At 37.6% G+C, this 17,984-nt stretch overlaps 1 protein-coding gene across 1 annotated transcript in view; it reads right to left on the bottom strand.

Moving 5' to 3' along the window:
- The window catches only part of SAMSN1 (SAM domain, SH3 domain and nuclear localization signals 1), a 96,931-nt gene that overhangs the window by 59,452 nt on the left and 19,495 nt on the right, over positions 1-17,984 (bottom strand). The window contains exons 4-7 of the mRNA XM_021299695.2: positions 16,375-16,415; positions 13,601-13,638; positions 7,673-7,740; positions 3,084-3,152 (exon numbers count right to left, since the gene is read on the bottom strand). Of these exons, the coding sequence (XP_021155370.2) occupies positions 3,084-3,152; positions 7,673-7,740; positions 13,601-13,638; positions 16,375-16,415 (216 nt within the window). The remainder of the gene's footprint in view (positions 1-3,083; positions 3,153-7,672; positions 7,741-13,600; positions 13,639-16,374; positions 16,416-17,984) is intronic.

The following is a 17,984-nucleotide window of genomic DNA, read 5'->3' as shown; positions in this document are numbered from 1 at the left end:
GATGGAACCATGTTGACTTCTGTCCTTAAGGATAGGACCTTAAGAGTCCTCCTGTTTTGAAACACAGTCAACAATGCACAAGTTCCCGTAGTGGATAGCACTAGGGTTTAGGCTCCCTCCTCAGCAGCATATTACATTCCTTGAAATCTGGAGACTGTCCTGGGAACTGGGACTCAACCACGGGAACATGGGAGGAAGCCAGAAAGTTGAATGTAAATACCTTTTCACGTCTCCCATGTCTTTTGTAAGTTATGGGTGCATCAGTATTTTAGTTTCGATCAGGACTCTATATTTAAGATTTATTTCACACCTATCCCTGTAAGCCATGCTTTTGTCTCAAAGTGCCACAAACTGAATTAATCACAGATGAAATTAAGATGAAACATGCTTTCCAAGAGTTCAACTGATAAACTCTGCTGCTATTAGGTGTCCAACAGAGAGGATCTGAAAACAGGTAGATCTCCCGTAACACATATAGCGTGGGCATCAGGCCATCAGCACAAACTGTTCTGTGGTGCCGATACATGTTACTCTATGCTAGTTACTAATATAGGCAAAACCAAGGTGCTTTGCATTTCTACCGTTTGAGGAATTAGTTATTATTTTTGTAGACTAACCTAGTACGTTTTGAGTTCAAAACCCTTTAGGTCTTCTTGAGGATCTTCACTGTGGGATGAGGTCTCAGCAGATCCACCTTAAAGCTCCAGTAAGTTCAGGGCCCTTTTACAGCTTTTATCTGCGTGTTTGTCACCCAGTGTGGGCCAAATCTAAGCATCCTTAGATTAGTCATGTTCTGCTTTGTATTTCAAGCCCTGTCTTCCCTGTTCCAAATTCAAGATCGTAGGATTCCAGTTTTAGATTAGCTAAAGAGAGACACTGATGGGTAATTTTGCAATCACTCATTGTGAGATGTCTTTGCAAAATAAATCACGGTGGGCTAAAAATGCTGATATTGCTCTAAGATCTCTTGTAGTAATAATCATTTGTTCACTTATAAGTAACGCTACAAAAGCAACATGATGACTTTGAATTATGATCTGGGATTTCTCTAATGGAGACATCAAGATAAATGGAAGATAATCTGTTTAGATAATTTTATTAATGGCAAACTCTAATCCTCTTTATCTTAAAAGCACTCATTTGGTAGAGTCTATTGTTAGTTAAATGTCATAAGTGCTTAAATAATAAATACAGTAACCCCCTTTTATGCAGGAAAAAGCTCATGCAGTATCAGTTAGTGATGGGACAGCTTTTAAATATACAGTATTTTATTTTAGTTTACCTAAACATTCAAATCCAGAAGTTTAGCTGCCTATCCAGAAGTAAAACATTCTTTGATGTAGAAAACAGACAGACTATCAGAAGAACGGACCATCCTCCTCTCACAGTTTTGGTGTATTGTCCTGGAAACTGTCAGCCACAGCTTAGTGAAAGCATGCATAAAAGTGGGAAAAAACCCCGTTAAATGTTATGCTCTGGTTTCAGGCCATTTTCTTCTTGCTGTTTGTGTTGTCTGGAATATGGTATCTAGTTGCTGCTGTCCAGAATATGAGAGAAGAAGTCCAGTGACAGGATGTATAGCACCACTGGTTGGACCAGTAACCTACACTAACTTGGAGTGGGCAACTTTCCAGTAACTTCCTTCTCTGTGAAAGGGGAATGATGTTTCAAAAGGAACTGGACAGGAGGCAGGACTGGATATTGAAGAGCAGTGCAGAGAGCAGTAAGTCTCCACTGCTAAAAAGCCATTTATTTAAAACACATTTAAAGACTTCTAAATTTCTCCCCCACCATGTTCTAGCATCAGAACATTTGCTCACTTGAATATTATAGCCGTGCTTGTGTTTTGCCCAATCTATAAGAAAAGCTATCTATAAGTAAAGAATTCCCTCTTGAACAAGAATATTCTTTATTTCCCTGCTTAATGGGTTTTATTCATGCAAAATCATGTCACACCACAAATAAAAATAAATTGTGTGAAGAAATAAATCACAAGCTTGCACTTTAGTTGCAAATAATTTGCATGAAGTATGCATGAATACTTATTGACAAAAACCCTGTATTTAAAATATGCACTTATAAAATGTATTAGAGAAAAAGAAGACCTAAGTTGTGTCTGATAAACTGCTTCCAGTTTATCCTAAGATATTCTAAATACTTTTCTCACTGAGATGTTGTGAGGATTAACCTGGTGACAGAAATACAGCAATTTGGAAGCCAAGTGTAAAACACTGTTGGTCAGATTCCAGCAATCTCAGCCCTGTTGAGCACTCTCTTTCCTGAGTGTAACTGCATTAATTTCAATAAAAGTACTTGCATAGCATGTCACTTCTCAGCATAAAGAATTTAGTCATGGCAAAGTCTAATCTCCATGATTTTTCCTCAACTGGTTTGCCTTTCTCAAGGAACTGCAATGATTTAATCATTATAATCTATGCACTTAAATTCAGAGTACAGTCTAGTAGTGAGAAGGCAAAAATTACTGTATATTTACTGCATCAATGATGCTATCATTATTGTACCATAGAAAGTTTTGGAAGGTGTCAGTAGCACTCTTGCTTCACAAAGGGAATTTTAAAATAGTACTTTCTGCTCTATCTATACAAACAGTTCTGTAAAATGCACTGAATTTGGATAAATTTTATGTTAAAAAAGGTCAGTAAAGCCATGGTCAACCACTATATAGATAAGCACTGTACAAACTTCTTTTGTGTGCTTCTGCACATACATATGTGACCTTCAAAATATTCCCATTATTTTAGTCTGGTACTCTACCTACTCAAAAATGACTGCAGAGTCAAACTAAGCAGGCTAGAATTATTGACAGATTTTCTTCTGGGAATCACAGAGCAGGAACGAGATATTCAACAAAACATAGAGATATCCTGATTAATAGCAGATCAATTACAAGGTATTCTATAAAAGATAAAGAGATATCATGATTAATAGCATGGATACGGATAAAGAACTTCCAATTCTGATGGAAGCAACAACCAATAAAAAGAAATCCTACTAAAGCAGAATGTTCTTCCAGGCTCCTAGCAGCTGCTGAAAAAAAATGAGCAGTTTTAATGAGAACTCACCATTTCACTGTTACCAGCCACACTTGGATTGTGAGCTCGTGGTGGAATCCACTGCTCATAGTTTATCACCTAGATGGTAAGAAAAGTAAAATTTAAAAAATCCAACATAAATAAGATGAGTAGACATAGTGTCCTGTCATGGAATACAGACTGAGAGCTCAGCAGTCTTTTAACCCAGCTCTGTGTGCCTATAAAAGGAATGGCTGACATACATCAGCTGACACCCATTGAAATCAGTTTGATTTTGAGCTGCCTTAATTTCCATAGATACCTGGGACTCAGTAACATCTTGGAGAAATCACAGTATATGTAGTACAGCAGCAGAGCCATGTGTTATATCGTGGGATGCTTGGGTCTCATCCTAGACCTTGGCTCTCCTGTCTCAATGAGCAGGAAAGCCACAGGCTTTCTTCAGCAGCACCCCCCCCACCAGCTGAGGAGCAAGTGTCACTGCTGCATTTATAAAAGGGTCTTGTTCAGTTTGTCTCATTTTGCCTGGGATGGTGAGAGCCAAGGGTGTGAGTTTTAATTGGATTAACAATGCAGAGAAAATGGGAGGATCTTCAGAGCTAAGCAAAGACTATATACACTTCATCATCTGCCCATAATCCATTTCTTGGTAACAATGACCTCGTGATAGGAACACCATGAGAATACACTCTCCCTTGGGCACTGATGCAGTCCCTAGTGGGCAAGCCTGACAGTGCTTATAGCTTATCAGTGAAAGTAATGAACACTAGCCTTTTTTCTTCATGAATATGAATGACACTTTGAAGGCTGAATGCAACCTAAGAATTTACGTGAGAAATGAGGCATGAAACATTTTTGAAAATGTATTAGCCCAAAGACTGTATTACTTCATATTTTATGTGCTTCCCAATATGCTACGAAGAGTTTGAGCCATCAAGGGAGCCCTGCTAGACATGAACAAACAAGAACAAAGATATGAAAAGTAAATGCAGAAAGTAAAGCCATTTTTTATGGTAAGGTACAATTACTACAGCGTTGCTCATGCTTCATCCCTCAACCTGTACTTCTGTTCCAAGTTTGTGTTTTCAAGCACTTACAGAATGGATGGAATGAAATGAGCATCTCTTTAAAAAACTGAGAGGGATTAAAGTCTTTGTGAAATGTTCATCTATTCTGTTTACTCTTGCTTATGAATTGAAGCCTTACCTATTTAATAGAATCACAGACTCACACAGATCAGCTGAGGCAGGAAGACACCTCTGAGGATTGTCTGCTCTAACTCCCTGTTCAGAACAGGTCCATCAGAACAAGTTGCATAGGTTTGTGCCCTGACAGGTTTTGAGTATCTCCGAAGATGGACTTTACACAGCCTGTCTGGGATGCCTCTTCCAGTGTTTTCTTCTGTGAGGGGAAGTCAAAGTTATTCCTTCATGTTAAATGAGATTTTCTGTATTTCAGTTTGTGCTAATTGCTTCTCATTGTTTTGTCACTGGGCACCACTGAAAAGAGCTTGGCTCCCTCTTCTTTACTCCCCCCATCAGGTGTTTGTACATATGGATCAGATTCCCTGAGACTTCTCTGCTCCAGTCTGGACAGTTCCAGCTCTCTCAGCCTCTCCTGGTATGACAGGTGCCTCAATGATCTTAATGGCCCTTCACTGGATTTATTCCAGTATTTTCCCTCTTTGTCTTGCACTGGAGATACAATAACTGCACTCAATACTCATATGTGATGGGTCAGCTCACCACTGCTGAGCACTGGGCAAGATTCACCTCCCTCAACCTGCTGGTAATATTCTACCTAATGCAGCCTAAGAGGCTGTTGGCCTTCTTTGCTCTAAGGGCACATTGCTGGGTCATGGTCAACTTCGTGTCCACTAGGACCCCCAGGACACTTTCTGCAAAGCTGCTTTCCAGCCAGTTGACCCCTAACCTGTACTGGCAGAATTCCTCCTAAGGTGCAGGACTTTGAACCTCTCTTTATTCAACTTCACGAGGTTCTGTTTGCCCATTTCTCCAGCATGTTGAACGCATTCTGATGGGCAAGCACAACTCTCTGGTGTATCAGTCACGCCTCTTCATTTTACACTGACTGTAAATTTTCTGAAGGTGCATTTTGTCCCATCAACCAGCTGACTAACGGTGGTGATAAACAGTACAGCACCCAGGATCTACCCCTGGGGTAGACCACTAAGGACTGGTCTTCCGTGGGACTTGGAGCCATTAATCACATTCCTCTGAGCCCAGCAGTTCAACCTGTTTTCAATCCATCTCACTATTCACTTTTCTAGTACCTGTTTCATTATTTGCTCCATGGGGATGTTAATGGGGGGCAGTCTTGAAAGCCTTAGTAACAAGATAAACAACATCCACTGCTTTTCCTTCTTCCATGAAGGTAGTAATTTCATGGTAGAAGGCCCCCAGGCTGGTCAGGCATGATTTCCATTTCATAAATCCATGCTGACTACCCCCAATCTCTTTCTTATCATTCATGTGTTTGGGAATAGTTTCCAGGAGGATTTGCTCTGTCCTGTAGTTCCCTGGATCTTCTTACTGGCCCTCTTGAAAAGAGGAGTGATATCCATGGCAGCTTACACTCCAGATATGTGAGCTATTCCATCACATTTCTGTGATCCTCATGAGACCGTAGCCTTGCAACTGCATGCAGACACCTAATTCTTCCCTGTTTGTTCCACATGCTGTGCGCATCAGCATACAGGAACTTCATAAGGGCACTCATTTGTGCTGATTTTGCAGAAAAAGTGTGAGAGCTTCTCCAATAATGCTATTCTCTCAGCATTTCCATATGTGTGTGCGTAACACAGTACAGCAAATGAAAGCAGACATAATCAGACTATTTTGGAAGCTTAAAAGGGCACTATATCAATGTTATCTTGATGATAATGAAGGCCAGAGATGATAATCACTAAAACTCAAAATAATGTAATAAAAAAATAAAAAAACAAGTAGTAAAAAACAAGTTCAATAGGTCTTAAGATGGTACCAAAGTTTCGAGGTACCCAAGTCTCTACAGCTTGTTAGTCACGTGCCCCAAAAGCATCTTAAAAAAATAAGAGAAGTCAAAAATAAAGCTTCGCTTTTAAAATGGAGGAGTGGTCCATGAGGAGGTGCTTTAAAGGATTTTAAGGAAACTTATACATAAAGAAACGTAGGCCTTACTCCCTATTATTTCTTCTTCCCTTTTTACCTCCATATTCTATCATATCTGGGGAATGTCCTCTAGGATTTTAACCAGGAGTCAGCCCAGAGGCTGCCATGGGAGGATAGGGGCAGAGCCAGAGATCCCTCACCTCACACTAAGGGAAGAACTGCTGTGGGAAATCAAAGAATAATCTGTCTAAATACTATAGAAGGTGAGAGGAAGAGAACAGAGGGAGAGAATGAGAGATGCAGAAGAGAAAAAAGTTATTTTCTCCTTGCCTTCCTCCCCATCTACTTCTTGGCAGCAGGGAGAGGAGGTAATCATGGGAACAAACAATACGGATAAAACCCTAAGGGAAAGCAGAAGAAACCTGGAACATACAGGCTTTGAAGTCACCAATAGGGTCATCTGTCCCCCAATACACAGATCATTTGATGTGTCTTCTTTTTAAGCCAAATCATGTCTCTGGCCTACACTGGAGCTGAGGACTGCCTAAAGTCTGGGTCTTCACAGCTTTCTGTCTTATCTCAGATTCCTTCAGGGTGAAACATGTACAGTTTTTTCTTTCTTTTAACCTAAATATCTACAAGGACTCTTGACATTGTATAGAAAAAACAGCAGAGGAAACTCAGCTTGGAGCCTTTTATAAAGCTGAATGTTCACCTTGAATGTAATATTCTTCTATAAAGGAATATATACCAGATTTTCAGCTTTTAAATAATTTATTGTATTAATTCCTCATTTAGACACACACACTTATATAAATGTGTGTGTTAGACACTTTAAGTCGGATCCCCAAACTGATTAAACTGTTGTGCCGTGGGAAATCAGCAGAGCTAAGCTGATTTGCAACAGATATGAACTGGCCCTTTAAGTAACATATTATCAGGGTAAACATTAGACTAGAAGTGACATAGAAAGTAAATGCCAGTTGTTCTAATTCCAGAGCTACAAGTTCTTCTCCCCACTTCTCTGCTGCTCACCAGCTGATTGGTTGTTACCTACTTTTATGTTATTACTCTTCTTCAAATTAAAGGGTCAGGATTCCTTTATTGCTCACACTGGTGAGATAATTAATGCAGTATTATGAATAGGAGATATGATACATGTTTATAGAAATTCAGAAATCATTGGGATACATAGGCCAATATGATTCATGCAAGACTTATCTAAACACTTTGTACAGATCTTGCTGGACACAACTGCAGCACACAGATTTAACAGAAATATATTCACTCAGGGAAATAAAGTTTTCTAAGTGTTAAAACTCGTACATTCTGCATAATGAAAAAGGTGCATAACTCAGGTAGTCACAAGAGTCTTTTAAACTCAGCTTCTAAAATACACAGGCATACTAAGTATGAAGCTTGGGCTAGGCAAACATTGAATGGAAGCAAAAAAGTAAATATGCATTTTATTTCAATGAAATCTTAGATTCTGAAAAGTAGTTCTTTCACCTGGCGTGTGGTTTCTTCTATCTTCTTTCCCTGCAGCAAATGTATCCCGTCACCAATAATGTTATCTTCTGTTAATTACAACAAAAAAAGAAAAAAGCAAACGGGCTTTAAAATGTACTCTCGAAGTTATTCTGAGAAATATAATTTGAATTACTCTTGATGTTTTGAGCTGACATTTTGACTCTCTGAAGTTAATATTATATCACTAAAGCATGCATTTTATCTCACACCACTTTGAAGTCAGACTACAGAACAAATTAGGAAACTGATTCACATAAAGAAAACTCAATCATGCTTACTTCTTTAGCTGTAGTTAGTGTTCAGTTTACTAACCAAGAATCGCACCCAGTGCTTCCTTTTGCCCTGCTAATTTCTAGCAGAAGAGTGTAGAATATTAATAGGAAAAATTAAGGCCCTGGGAAAAAAATTATCTTTGGTACTAAGATCTCTCTAGTTTAGAATATGTTAGAAATTGCTTTCAAAGTCTTAATGTCCTTCCACTTCTTTCAAAAAATTAATGATTTGCATGAGAAGAGTATTCACCTTCATTACAACAAGGAACAACAATAGCTCAAACAACTCTTTGAAAAGTTTACTTTTGGTTGGTTTATTTTGAAACATCTACACTTACTGCCACTCTTATATCAAAACATCCACCATTATACTACTGCAGAAAGGCCCTAGAGATTAGATTCCATGAACACATGTCAGAGGCAGTCAGTTATTTTACAGGGAAAAAAAAAAAAAGAAAAAAAGAAAAAGAAAAGGATCTGCCAATCACAGCCCAAAGTGCTATCACATCTTTTCAAAGTTACTAGAAACAAGTAGGAACGTTTTCTATTTTGTTTTGTTTTTAACCATGAATCTTAAATTGGCCTCCTTATTGCTGCTGAGGAAAACCTTACATCAGGTTGCAAAAAGACAGCTAACAACAAACAGGTTCACAAAGGCTAAAGTAGGCAAATGAGACTGATTGCATTGTCTACGATCAACAGATAAAGAAAGACAAGTAATTCCAAGTGACTGAGATTCTTCAGCTATCACATAAATAAAGTGTTTGAATATGACCATGAAAATTTATATTCAAAAAGGTAAGATCCCAGTCCTCAAAATGTCTATGCTTACCTTGGAATTAAATGACACCACAATGTATATAAAGCTAGCCAAAAACCCCCCCTACAATCATGTGAATTAAATACTCAAAGGGCAGCAAGTTACCACATAAATTTTCCTATGCTATTTTTAAAGCAAATTCTGAATGAGGAGATTATTATTATTTTTTTTTCCTAAGAGAAAATCCTCTGCAAACAAAAATTGTAACACAATAACAAAAAAATCTTTCTTATAATTTTGCAACTTGGATGTTGTAAGACTGGGTTAAAAGTCACAAATTACAATTTGGCCAGACAAAGAACAGCACTCTTCATATCCTAGTTCTGCCTTGAAACCATAGGTCAGCCACACAGAAAACCCCATCAAATGATTTCCTTTTTTTGCCATGTGCGTCAACAGGAAGAGGAAAAATGAGTCACAGAAAATTTTGTTGCATGAGTTTGCAGTTGGAAGCTTCTGTAAGAGCTTCTATGATTATAGGACAGTGTGTTTCTCCTACAGACTTGATAGTTACAATAAAACAAAAATCTTTACCAAAAAGTATGTTACACTCCAAAATCTAACATGACTGACCAGATTTTAAGATGTCTCAAGCAACTGCAGATATCCTTGAAGTCACTGAGGGCCAGGTATCTGATGATCCAGCTGTTTATTTAAATGTAGATCTAGCTGCTCTTCTAGAAGCAGTATAGCTCATATCAGGTAGTGCTTATGCAACACCAGTTTCACATAAGTGGGTTGCTTCTCATCCTCAGGCTAACTTGTTCTAATCTCCTGCAGGCATCTCTGCACACTGAGTCCCTGTGCTCTGTAAGCTGACTCTAAAACTTAAGTCTTGTAGTGTTCAGTCCTGTGCCCACAAATCCTCCTACAGTCACATCCAAAATAGTTATTATTTGGTAGCTGTTTGCAGCTGAACCATGAAGAACTGTGGGGCAACACATAATGACCTTAGCCTGATAGGCAACTTGCAGTGACACTGTTTTAATGTAATTTTGTTCAAAACCAATCAAAAAACAGCAAGAAATTAAAGCAAACCTTAGTGGTCACTCCTCAATCATGATCCCTTTTGCTAGCCCTAATAACATGCATCTGCAGTACTCTTAAATCTTGCTTAAATCAGCTCTTCAATCCACTGAAATATGGAATAGGGTATATGGGTAAAAAACAAACAAACAAAGGCAAAAAGATATATGTAAGCTGCAGCGTTCTTTTCTTCCTAGTCTGGCAAGGGATACCAGTCACTTTACTGTGGAGTGAATTAGGAGCAGTGGAGAATTATGCCCACTGACTCTGGAAACTGTCAGCTCTTTTTCTGTTTTTCTCTGTAATACCCTTTTATGGGAGCCCAATGACTGTGATTTGCATAGTCAACTTTTTCGACAATGGCAAATCTGGTAATGACGCTTTGATTTTGGGCTCGTGAGCAAAGACAGGTATTCCCGCTATTGTGTCTGTGGGATAGGTATGTTTTTACTGCCTTATCAGTCTGGAAAACTGATTTTTGTAGAGGTTATACACTCAGCAGCATTAAGGCTACCAGTGTCAGTGGATGTCTTTTCATCGACTTCAGTGAGATTTGGATCAGGTCTGTGAATACAGCTCTGAAGTAAGCAGAGAAGACTATGCTGGCTACCACACATGGCTTACTATATCTAACAGAAATTCATATTATGCAATAGACTTGCAGACTTTGAAGGATTATCTCTGTTAAGAGAAAGGTTTGATCAATAGTGACAAATTATCAACAGCAATACACTGTAAATCTCCTTGCAACGGCTTTTACCTCTGTGTGAAGGGGACTTCCCTTCAAATAATTTTACTGCAGTAGGGGAAAGGAAGATTTTTATTTAGCTGTCAGCTTTGCTTCCTGTTCCCTCTGGGCCCCTGCCCTTCAATTACAACACTTGTCAGCTTTTAAAATGTGCACTGCTTCTTTTGCATGCTTTGGATATTTAAAAGGGTAAAGAAAGCCTTGAGTAGAAAAGACTGTCTGGAAGAAGGTCAAAAAGTTCTGTTTTCTCTTTCAGACTTTTTCCACCTCCACACAAACAAAGTCTGGGCTAGTTTTAGGAATCATTCAAAAATGTTTTCAGTTAAAAATAAGACTTATCAGGAGAGAAATGCCTTGTTTTTCTTTCACCTGTAGTTGCAACCTTTTCTCTTGTAAGCCAATGAGACTCCCTGAAGGTCCCTTTTCCCCTCATAAGTTCATCACAAGAACAGAGTTCCTCTAAATTTTCCTGTCACCTTTCTGGTTCCAAGAAAACAAATTTGCCCATACAGAAGTATTGTCATTCCAGCTCTGTTTTCCAGCATTTAAGACTTTATCTTCAAGCAGTGAAATGAATGAAATCCAGAAGGAAAGCTGGTGCTCTGTCCTGGCCTTTTTTTGGCATATGCAGGTAAGAGTGGAATTCCCTAAGAGTGAATGGTATCTAGACCATTTGTACAGTAGATATTAAAAGTTAAGACAATGACCATCTTCCCACTTTGTTGGCTTAAGTAGAGAACAAAATACACATCCACTTCAATCTCACGTATCTTGGTATCTGTTTCTGCTGAACTTTGTCTGGTTTGATTTGATTAGGCAACTATAATGTATTTACCTGGACTTTAAAAAGTACAAATACAAATTCCATTTCTGGAAGCAACATTAAGCAGATTATCAAAGCATTTTAATTTTTAAAAGTCCAGTTTTCATTTAAAATTGACAAGGTGACTGCTCACTTGTTATTTCTCATAGATAATTTATGAATTTGTATTGATCAACTCTTAAGCAGCGTCACTAGCAATTTCATATATATTAGCTGTAAGGTTGTTTCAATCAAGTTGGTCAAGACAGGTTCAGAAAGAGACTTGGACAAAACAGTTGCCTACAAAATTTTGCCAACATTCTCTTGCACCTGCCCCAAGGTTTGGTTGTTGTTTTTTTTTTTTCTGGGAAAAGTTACTGTTTCCCTGTTGGATCCTTGGAGCAGCATAAAGTATACAGGGAACATGGGTTCCTAGAACAGGCTGATACTACAGCTGGCAAGTCCTATACAACATGACTACGGCAATTTACTGCCATGGAAGTCTTCGGCCTGTGGACTACAGACTGAATTGCTCACAGAGTGTGTTCTTAGCTTCCCGCTTTTAAGGTTAGCTTTATTTTAACTACTTTTTTTCTTCCCTTGAGGACAAGATAAATCTCAAAAAGACTTGACAAATTATTTAACTAGATTATTGGTGAAAAATGATAAATTTTCCTAGGTGCCCTTTAAAATACTTTGTGGAAAATGCGAAATCAGCTGAAATATGTTTAGCAATTACCTTCAAGCTGACAGTACCTTCTGATGTACGAATCATTCTCTGGCTTCTTGGAACCCTGCCAAAGTGTGCCATTCACATTTTTTCTGTCTAAAGTAAAAGCATAGAGAGCAGTCACCTGAATTCATAGCAAACCTGTGAAATAACAGGAAAGTCTATAAAAATAGCATCAGAATGGAAATCAAACAAGCTTGCAGAACACTGCAGTGTCTGCTCAAACACATAAATGATGATTTCACAATATAGGAAGTTTGATGGACGGGTGGTATTTATTTTGGGCAGACCTCAGGTTTTATCATCTTTTGTTGCTAATATCTCGTTCAACACTTTTAAAACATTATCAGAATGATTGTTATCTTAACACTGGTTTTGAGATCTAGGAAATCACAGAACACATATGTCTTTATTTTGCTTCCAGGAATGGTATAAATATTATTTAATTTTACAGTTATCTAGCTAGTGTGCTAGCAAGAAATAACATCACAGATACCCACATCCATGTCACACGTGCTCCATGGGCGAAACGAAGTTGGCTTTGAGAACAAAATGGTCATTCTCCTGTGAGCTTTAAAGCAGTCAAGCTTCATGGCATATTGATAACTATTAAGTTTTTGTGCTTTTGTTGTTTTTGGGTTTTGTTTATTTGTTTTTGTGTTAGGTTTGACTCTATGTCAGAAAATTTTCTTTATGAAAGCACTTATCTATTCTGTCAAGTACTGGGAAGGCATTACAGTCTGGCTGCTGTGGACTAAATGATACTGTTCTACATGAAACTCCCATGCAGGGCTATAGAACAAAGTCTTAACATGGGGGAACTTTCAACTGAGACACATTGTAATGGAATGTGTATAAAAGTGTATATTACAGGCAGATATAATAGATATTACAGGTAGATATAGTATAGGTACAGATAAGATATATATTACAGGTGAGTATAATAACCTTTTAACTTAGTAAGAGCTAGATATAGACAGCTAATAAATAATAGAACGTTAACAGGAAGCTCTCGCTGAAAAAAATAGTTATTCTTCCTTTTTAAGAAACTGATGATTATTTCTTATGGAGGATTTACAAAATAGAATCCACTGAATTACAAGTATAGATAATAATATGCAGTGTTAGGATGAGTTGAAAAAAAACTTGTTGGTGAAAGCCGAAGCAAAGCAGTTTACATAGAAATGGGCAGGGGCCAGGATTTGATTTGATCAGAGATATTTCAACTTTTTATTGAAGTGATTAAAAGGAGTATTTCTCATGCTGTCCCATAATAGGTTCTTTAAACCTAGGTTGGTTTCTATGTTTAACTAGTTTATTTTCAATATCTACCTACAAATGCATCTGTGGAAAGCAGGGAAGGGGGTGGGCAGAGGGATGTGTTGATAGGTTAACTGTATTTTTTCCTTCATGTTTGCTCCAACAGCTGTAAAGCAAATCAGACCCTTAATTAAAGTTGGCTCTGTGAGATTAGCAAGCATACAGTAAATGATTTAAGCAGTTACTAACCAAATGCTTCATTTTCAGACATGGACTTCTGGATGGATCTAAAAGAATTAAAAGAATTTACCATTAGCTGAAAGTCATAATGAAAAATGAAAGCACATTTAATCAAATATGGATATTTTCAACCTAATTCTGCAAAGCAGAGTACAGGGATTTAGCTGTGCAATTCCCACTGGCTTTAATTGGAGTTACTTGGCTTTTCTCATTCACTCAGTCATCTACTCCCACAGGCCACACAAAGCTCTGAAAGCTTCTAAGTTTTATTCTGTAAAAAATTGTTTTTTGAGTTTCTTTTTGGAATTAAGTATTCATGACTGAACCAGAAAGCCCATCAGGAAGAAGCATCCTCCAACATTTTGAAATTAGTGTCTGAAGTTCGGCAACATAATAATAAATTGAAATAAAGACCTTTTATTGCTCGAATAAACATTGAGCTTTTTGCACATTTACATCAAGGAATAGTCCTAACTCTTATGAGTTAAATATACTAACTTAACAGAAGAAAAAGAAATCTTTACATTAAAAAAGATTCACCTTGTGAATTAATTTGTTTTACTTTATCCATAAAATCCTAATGGATAGTAATTTATGAGCTAGAGGATGAAGCCAGAAGATTATACCAGATGAGACCAGACACTCTCTAATCTGTGACAATGATCAACAGAAGAGAAAGAGCACAAAAATGGAGATCCATCTCTCAGCTTCAGGCACATAGGTGCTGAAGAGTTTCCTGAGAGAGAAGGTGCAACTGAACTATTGGTTTTTAAGGAACTGGTCTGTAGGCACTAGGTCCTTTTGAAATTACTTGGATATTTTTGCTTCCAGAGTTCCACAATTTAATTCTTACTGTCTAAACAAGGCATACTTCTGTTTATTTTATTTCTGCTGCTCTATTTAATTTGGTGCTTCCTTGTTGCCCTGTTGTAAGAAAAAGGGAATGAGAATTCCTCATTCATTTTCTCTATAGCTGCAGAAAAGGCCAATGTGAAGATTTCTGAATTATCAATGAGGGGATCATGGTGGAATAGTGATGCGTGGACACTCACAATGAAATAATTTTCATTACAAAACCTTTTCATGTTGAGTGAAGATATTTTCATCCAGCTTACTAATTTTTTATATTGATTAGTCAAATGATCTAGACAGCCCTTCTAAATTCTGATAATTCATTTAGAATAGGATTAGTTTTAGAGCAGAATACTTTTGTTTGCACTGTAAGATTTTACAGTCTAGCTATAGACTACTATTTCTATTCCTGGGATAGAGTTAGTACTGATCTAAGCCAGAGACTCCTAGGCAGCTATGTAATTGCATCATATTTGGTAGAGCTTTGTAAGGTAAACCTTGGGTAAGGCCTACAGAGTAGTTTGGCTTCATTAAAAGTGTTAGAGAATCACAGAATCACAGAATGTTAGGGATTGGAAGGGACCTCGAAAGATCATCCAGTCCAATCCCACTGCCAGAGCAGGAACACTTAGGTGAGGTTACATAGGAAAGTGTCCAGGCGGGTTTTGAATGTCTCCAGCGAAGGAGACAACCCCCACAATCTCCACAACCCCCCTGGGCAGCCTGTTCCAGTGTTCTGTTACCCTTACTGAGAAGAAGTTTCTTCTCAAATTTAAGTGGAACCTCTTGTGTTCCAACTTGAGCCCATTACCCCTTGTCCTATCATTGGTTGTCACCGAGAAGAGCCTGGCTCTATCCTCGTGACACTCACCCTTTATATATTTGTAAACATTAACAAGGTCACCCCTCAGTCTCCTCTTCTCCAAGCTATGAATGATGAGAAAAACGTGAATAATAGAGTTATGTCCATACTTTAATTAACGTAATTGTGGGAGCATTTTTGCAGAGCCCTGGCTGGTCACCGATAACTGAGATCTCATAATTCTGGGAGTATACATCTCTGTGTTTGCAGTTGATAAGTTACTAGTGTTTTTATCAGATGACCAGAAACAGATTAAAACTGTTATGTAAGACAAAGGAGCTTCTCATTTTATTTGAAATCTTTATCTATTTTGAAATTTCTCAGCAACAGGCATAGATAATGTTGATGTTCTGCATTTAGTGGAGCCCCACCTACAAATGAAAAAAAAAGTCTAGGGATTTTTATGTCTTTCATAGCCAGACAAACAAGATCTGTCTCTACCATTTCATTAGGCAGGATTTCAGATTTCATCTGAAGTGGACCACTTCAGTAATGTAATAGCCTTCAACCTAAAACCAAAAAATTATTTTCAAAATGAATTCCTCTGCTTACTAGTACATATTAATCGTTAGCCCAAACCACAGCGTGTTGTCTTAATGAATAGATGTAAAGCACGCTGCCGTCACAAATATACTTGATAAAATACAATCTGACCTGCTCTATCTGAATCATTTTGCAAACTAATTTTTTATGTGGATTAAAAACAGAAACAAAAAACTCTTCAGGAGATTATCAGGTCAATGGTACAAACACGCTACAAAATAGGTTACCAATTCCATCTTTCAGAAAAGCAGACATATGGTTAAACCAAGCTCAGATTAACTGCATTTTATTTTAGCTGTCCTGGTTCAGATATTTTGGAAGAAATCTTTATGTATACGAAAAAAATTATGGCAAAAGAGCTTTAGTAATGCATTACAAGCTTATTACTTGCTTTCCAACTGCAACATTAATACATGTATTCTATGAGAATTAAAGCAACATTGACAAACATTAATAAAACAACAAGGATGAAAGGTACAGGCAAATATAGTGACACTGTGTAGACCTCGAACTGGTCTCAACTTACTTTCTTTTTTTGGTCACTGTGTTGTCAAAGTCAGGAAATTCCTTTTGAAAAGACAGAGAAAAAGGTCTATGAAAATCAAAAATGTTTAATCAAAATATAGTATTTTCCTCACTGGAAAGACACTGAATGATGTATTTTTAACTCCTGTTTTTCATATCCACTAACATTTCCAACCTTTCTTTTTCCAACAGCTGAAGCTGTGGAGGACATAGTACAGCAGAGAATATTTGTAGTTTTGTGTTCTGATTTTAGGAGGTTCCAATATTCACAGCTCCGAAGAAGCTGACAACTGTAATACCCCTGAAAAACCAGAGAACAAGACTCTTACCCAATAATGAATATAATATTTCTTTCCTAGTACTGTTCTTTTAAATTTGATGAGGATAAAATGCCCACACATTACAAAGGTATGTGGCTTTCTGAGGGACACAGAAGGATGCAGACTCTGTAACCCGATTACATGCAGGGGAGTGTGGAAGAGAGCAAGAAACTCTGCAAATAAAACCAAAAGCTGGGCAAGCTGGCCTGGCAAAGCTCTGAGGGGCACCAAATCAGAAGCAAGCCCTGGCCTGGAGGTAAGATCACACACCCCCCAGGTCCCAGATAATACCTACCCTGACAAGATGTGGGAATGAAGAGAAGTGTTAGTTGAGTGTTGAAAGAGTGAACAAAAGGGTGTCTTACTCTGCAAGTGATGCCAAAACATCGCACTGCATCTTTGCTGTCGCAGTTACCCTGGGACTTGGAGTAAATTTTAGCTTTAAGAAAACCCGAGGATGTCATGCTAGGACAAAAGAGGTCTCTGATCCCTATACTATTTTGATATCTCCTCAGACAGAATATCAAAGCACTGTATGAATTTCATATCTATTTCTTCCAGCCTGGAAAGCAGAAACTGGGATAAAAGTGTTCATGATGAATGCCACTTCAATCTGCTGTGCAACAAAATACATTAAAAAATAGATATATCCAGTCATTATTTTATAAATAGAAAAACTTCATTGTATGGACCTATTTCTCGTATTCTTATGTTTAGTTTCTTTCCTTCGTGTAATACTATCCACATCTGCATGGCTCTGACCACAGTAATTTAAAAATGTCATCTAGAGTGCCTGAAGAAAAGCCAAAACATGTACTACATAAAACAATGTAAGTGCTTAACTGAGCATTTTATATTTTTCCCCCTTCTCTAAGTAAAAGCCATAATAGGGTTTTTTTTAAGCTTCTTCAGGAGAGTGCATTAAGAAAAGGCTGTCTTATTGCACTGAGGTTATTTTAGCCAAGTGTAGTACATCCTGTTAGCAACTGGACATTTGTGAATGCTAATAATTGTATGCAGTTTTCATTGAATATTTTTTGAATGTGTAGATTTGTTCACAGACACTGTGTGCAAAAGTGTATACAGAATTTATCATCTACTTCAAAATACTGTGAGCAATGTGAGATAAATGTCTTGCTGAAAAGAAATTCGGCATTTTAGTCTCAGAACAAATCTTTTCAATAGCTCTAAAGAAATGACTAATTGAGGTATACAGGCACACAGAGAAGCTGAAAAATGTTGAAAAAGTGATTTTAAGGCTTTTTTAAAAGGGTAGTGTAAACATCTCATT

The sequence above is a fragment of the Columba livia genome, chromosome 1, assembly GCF_036013475.1.
Source record: "Columba livia isolate bColLiv1 breed racing homer chromosome 1, bColLiv1.pat.W.v2, whole genome shotgun sequence".
Lineage (NCBI taxonomy): Eukaryota > Metazoa > Chordata > Aves > Columbiformes > Columbidae > Columba > Columba livia.
The sequence above is the reverse complement of the archived record's forward strand: the minus strand, read 5'-3'. Positions and strand labels throughout refer to the sequence as shown.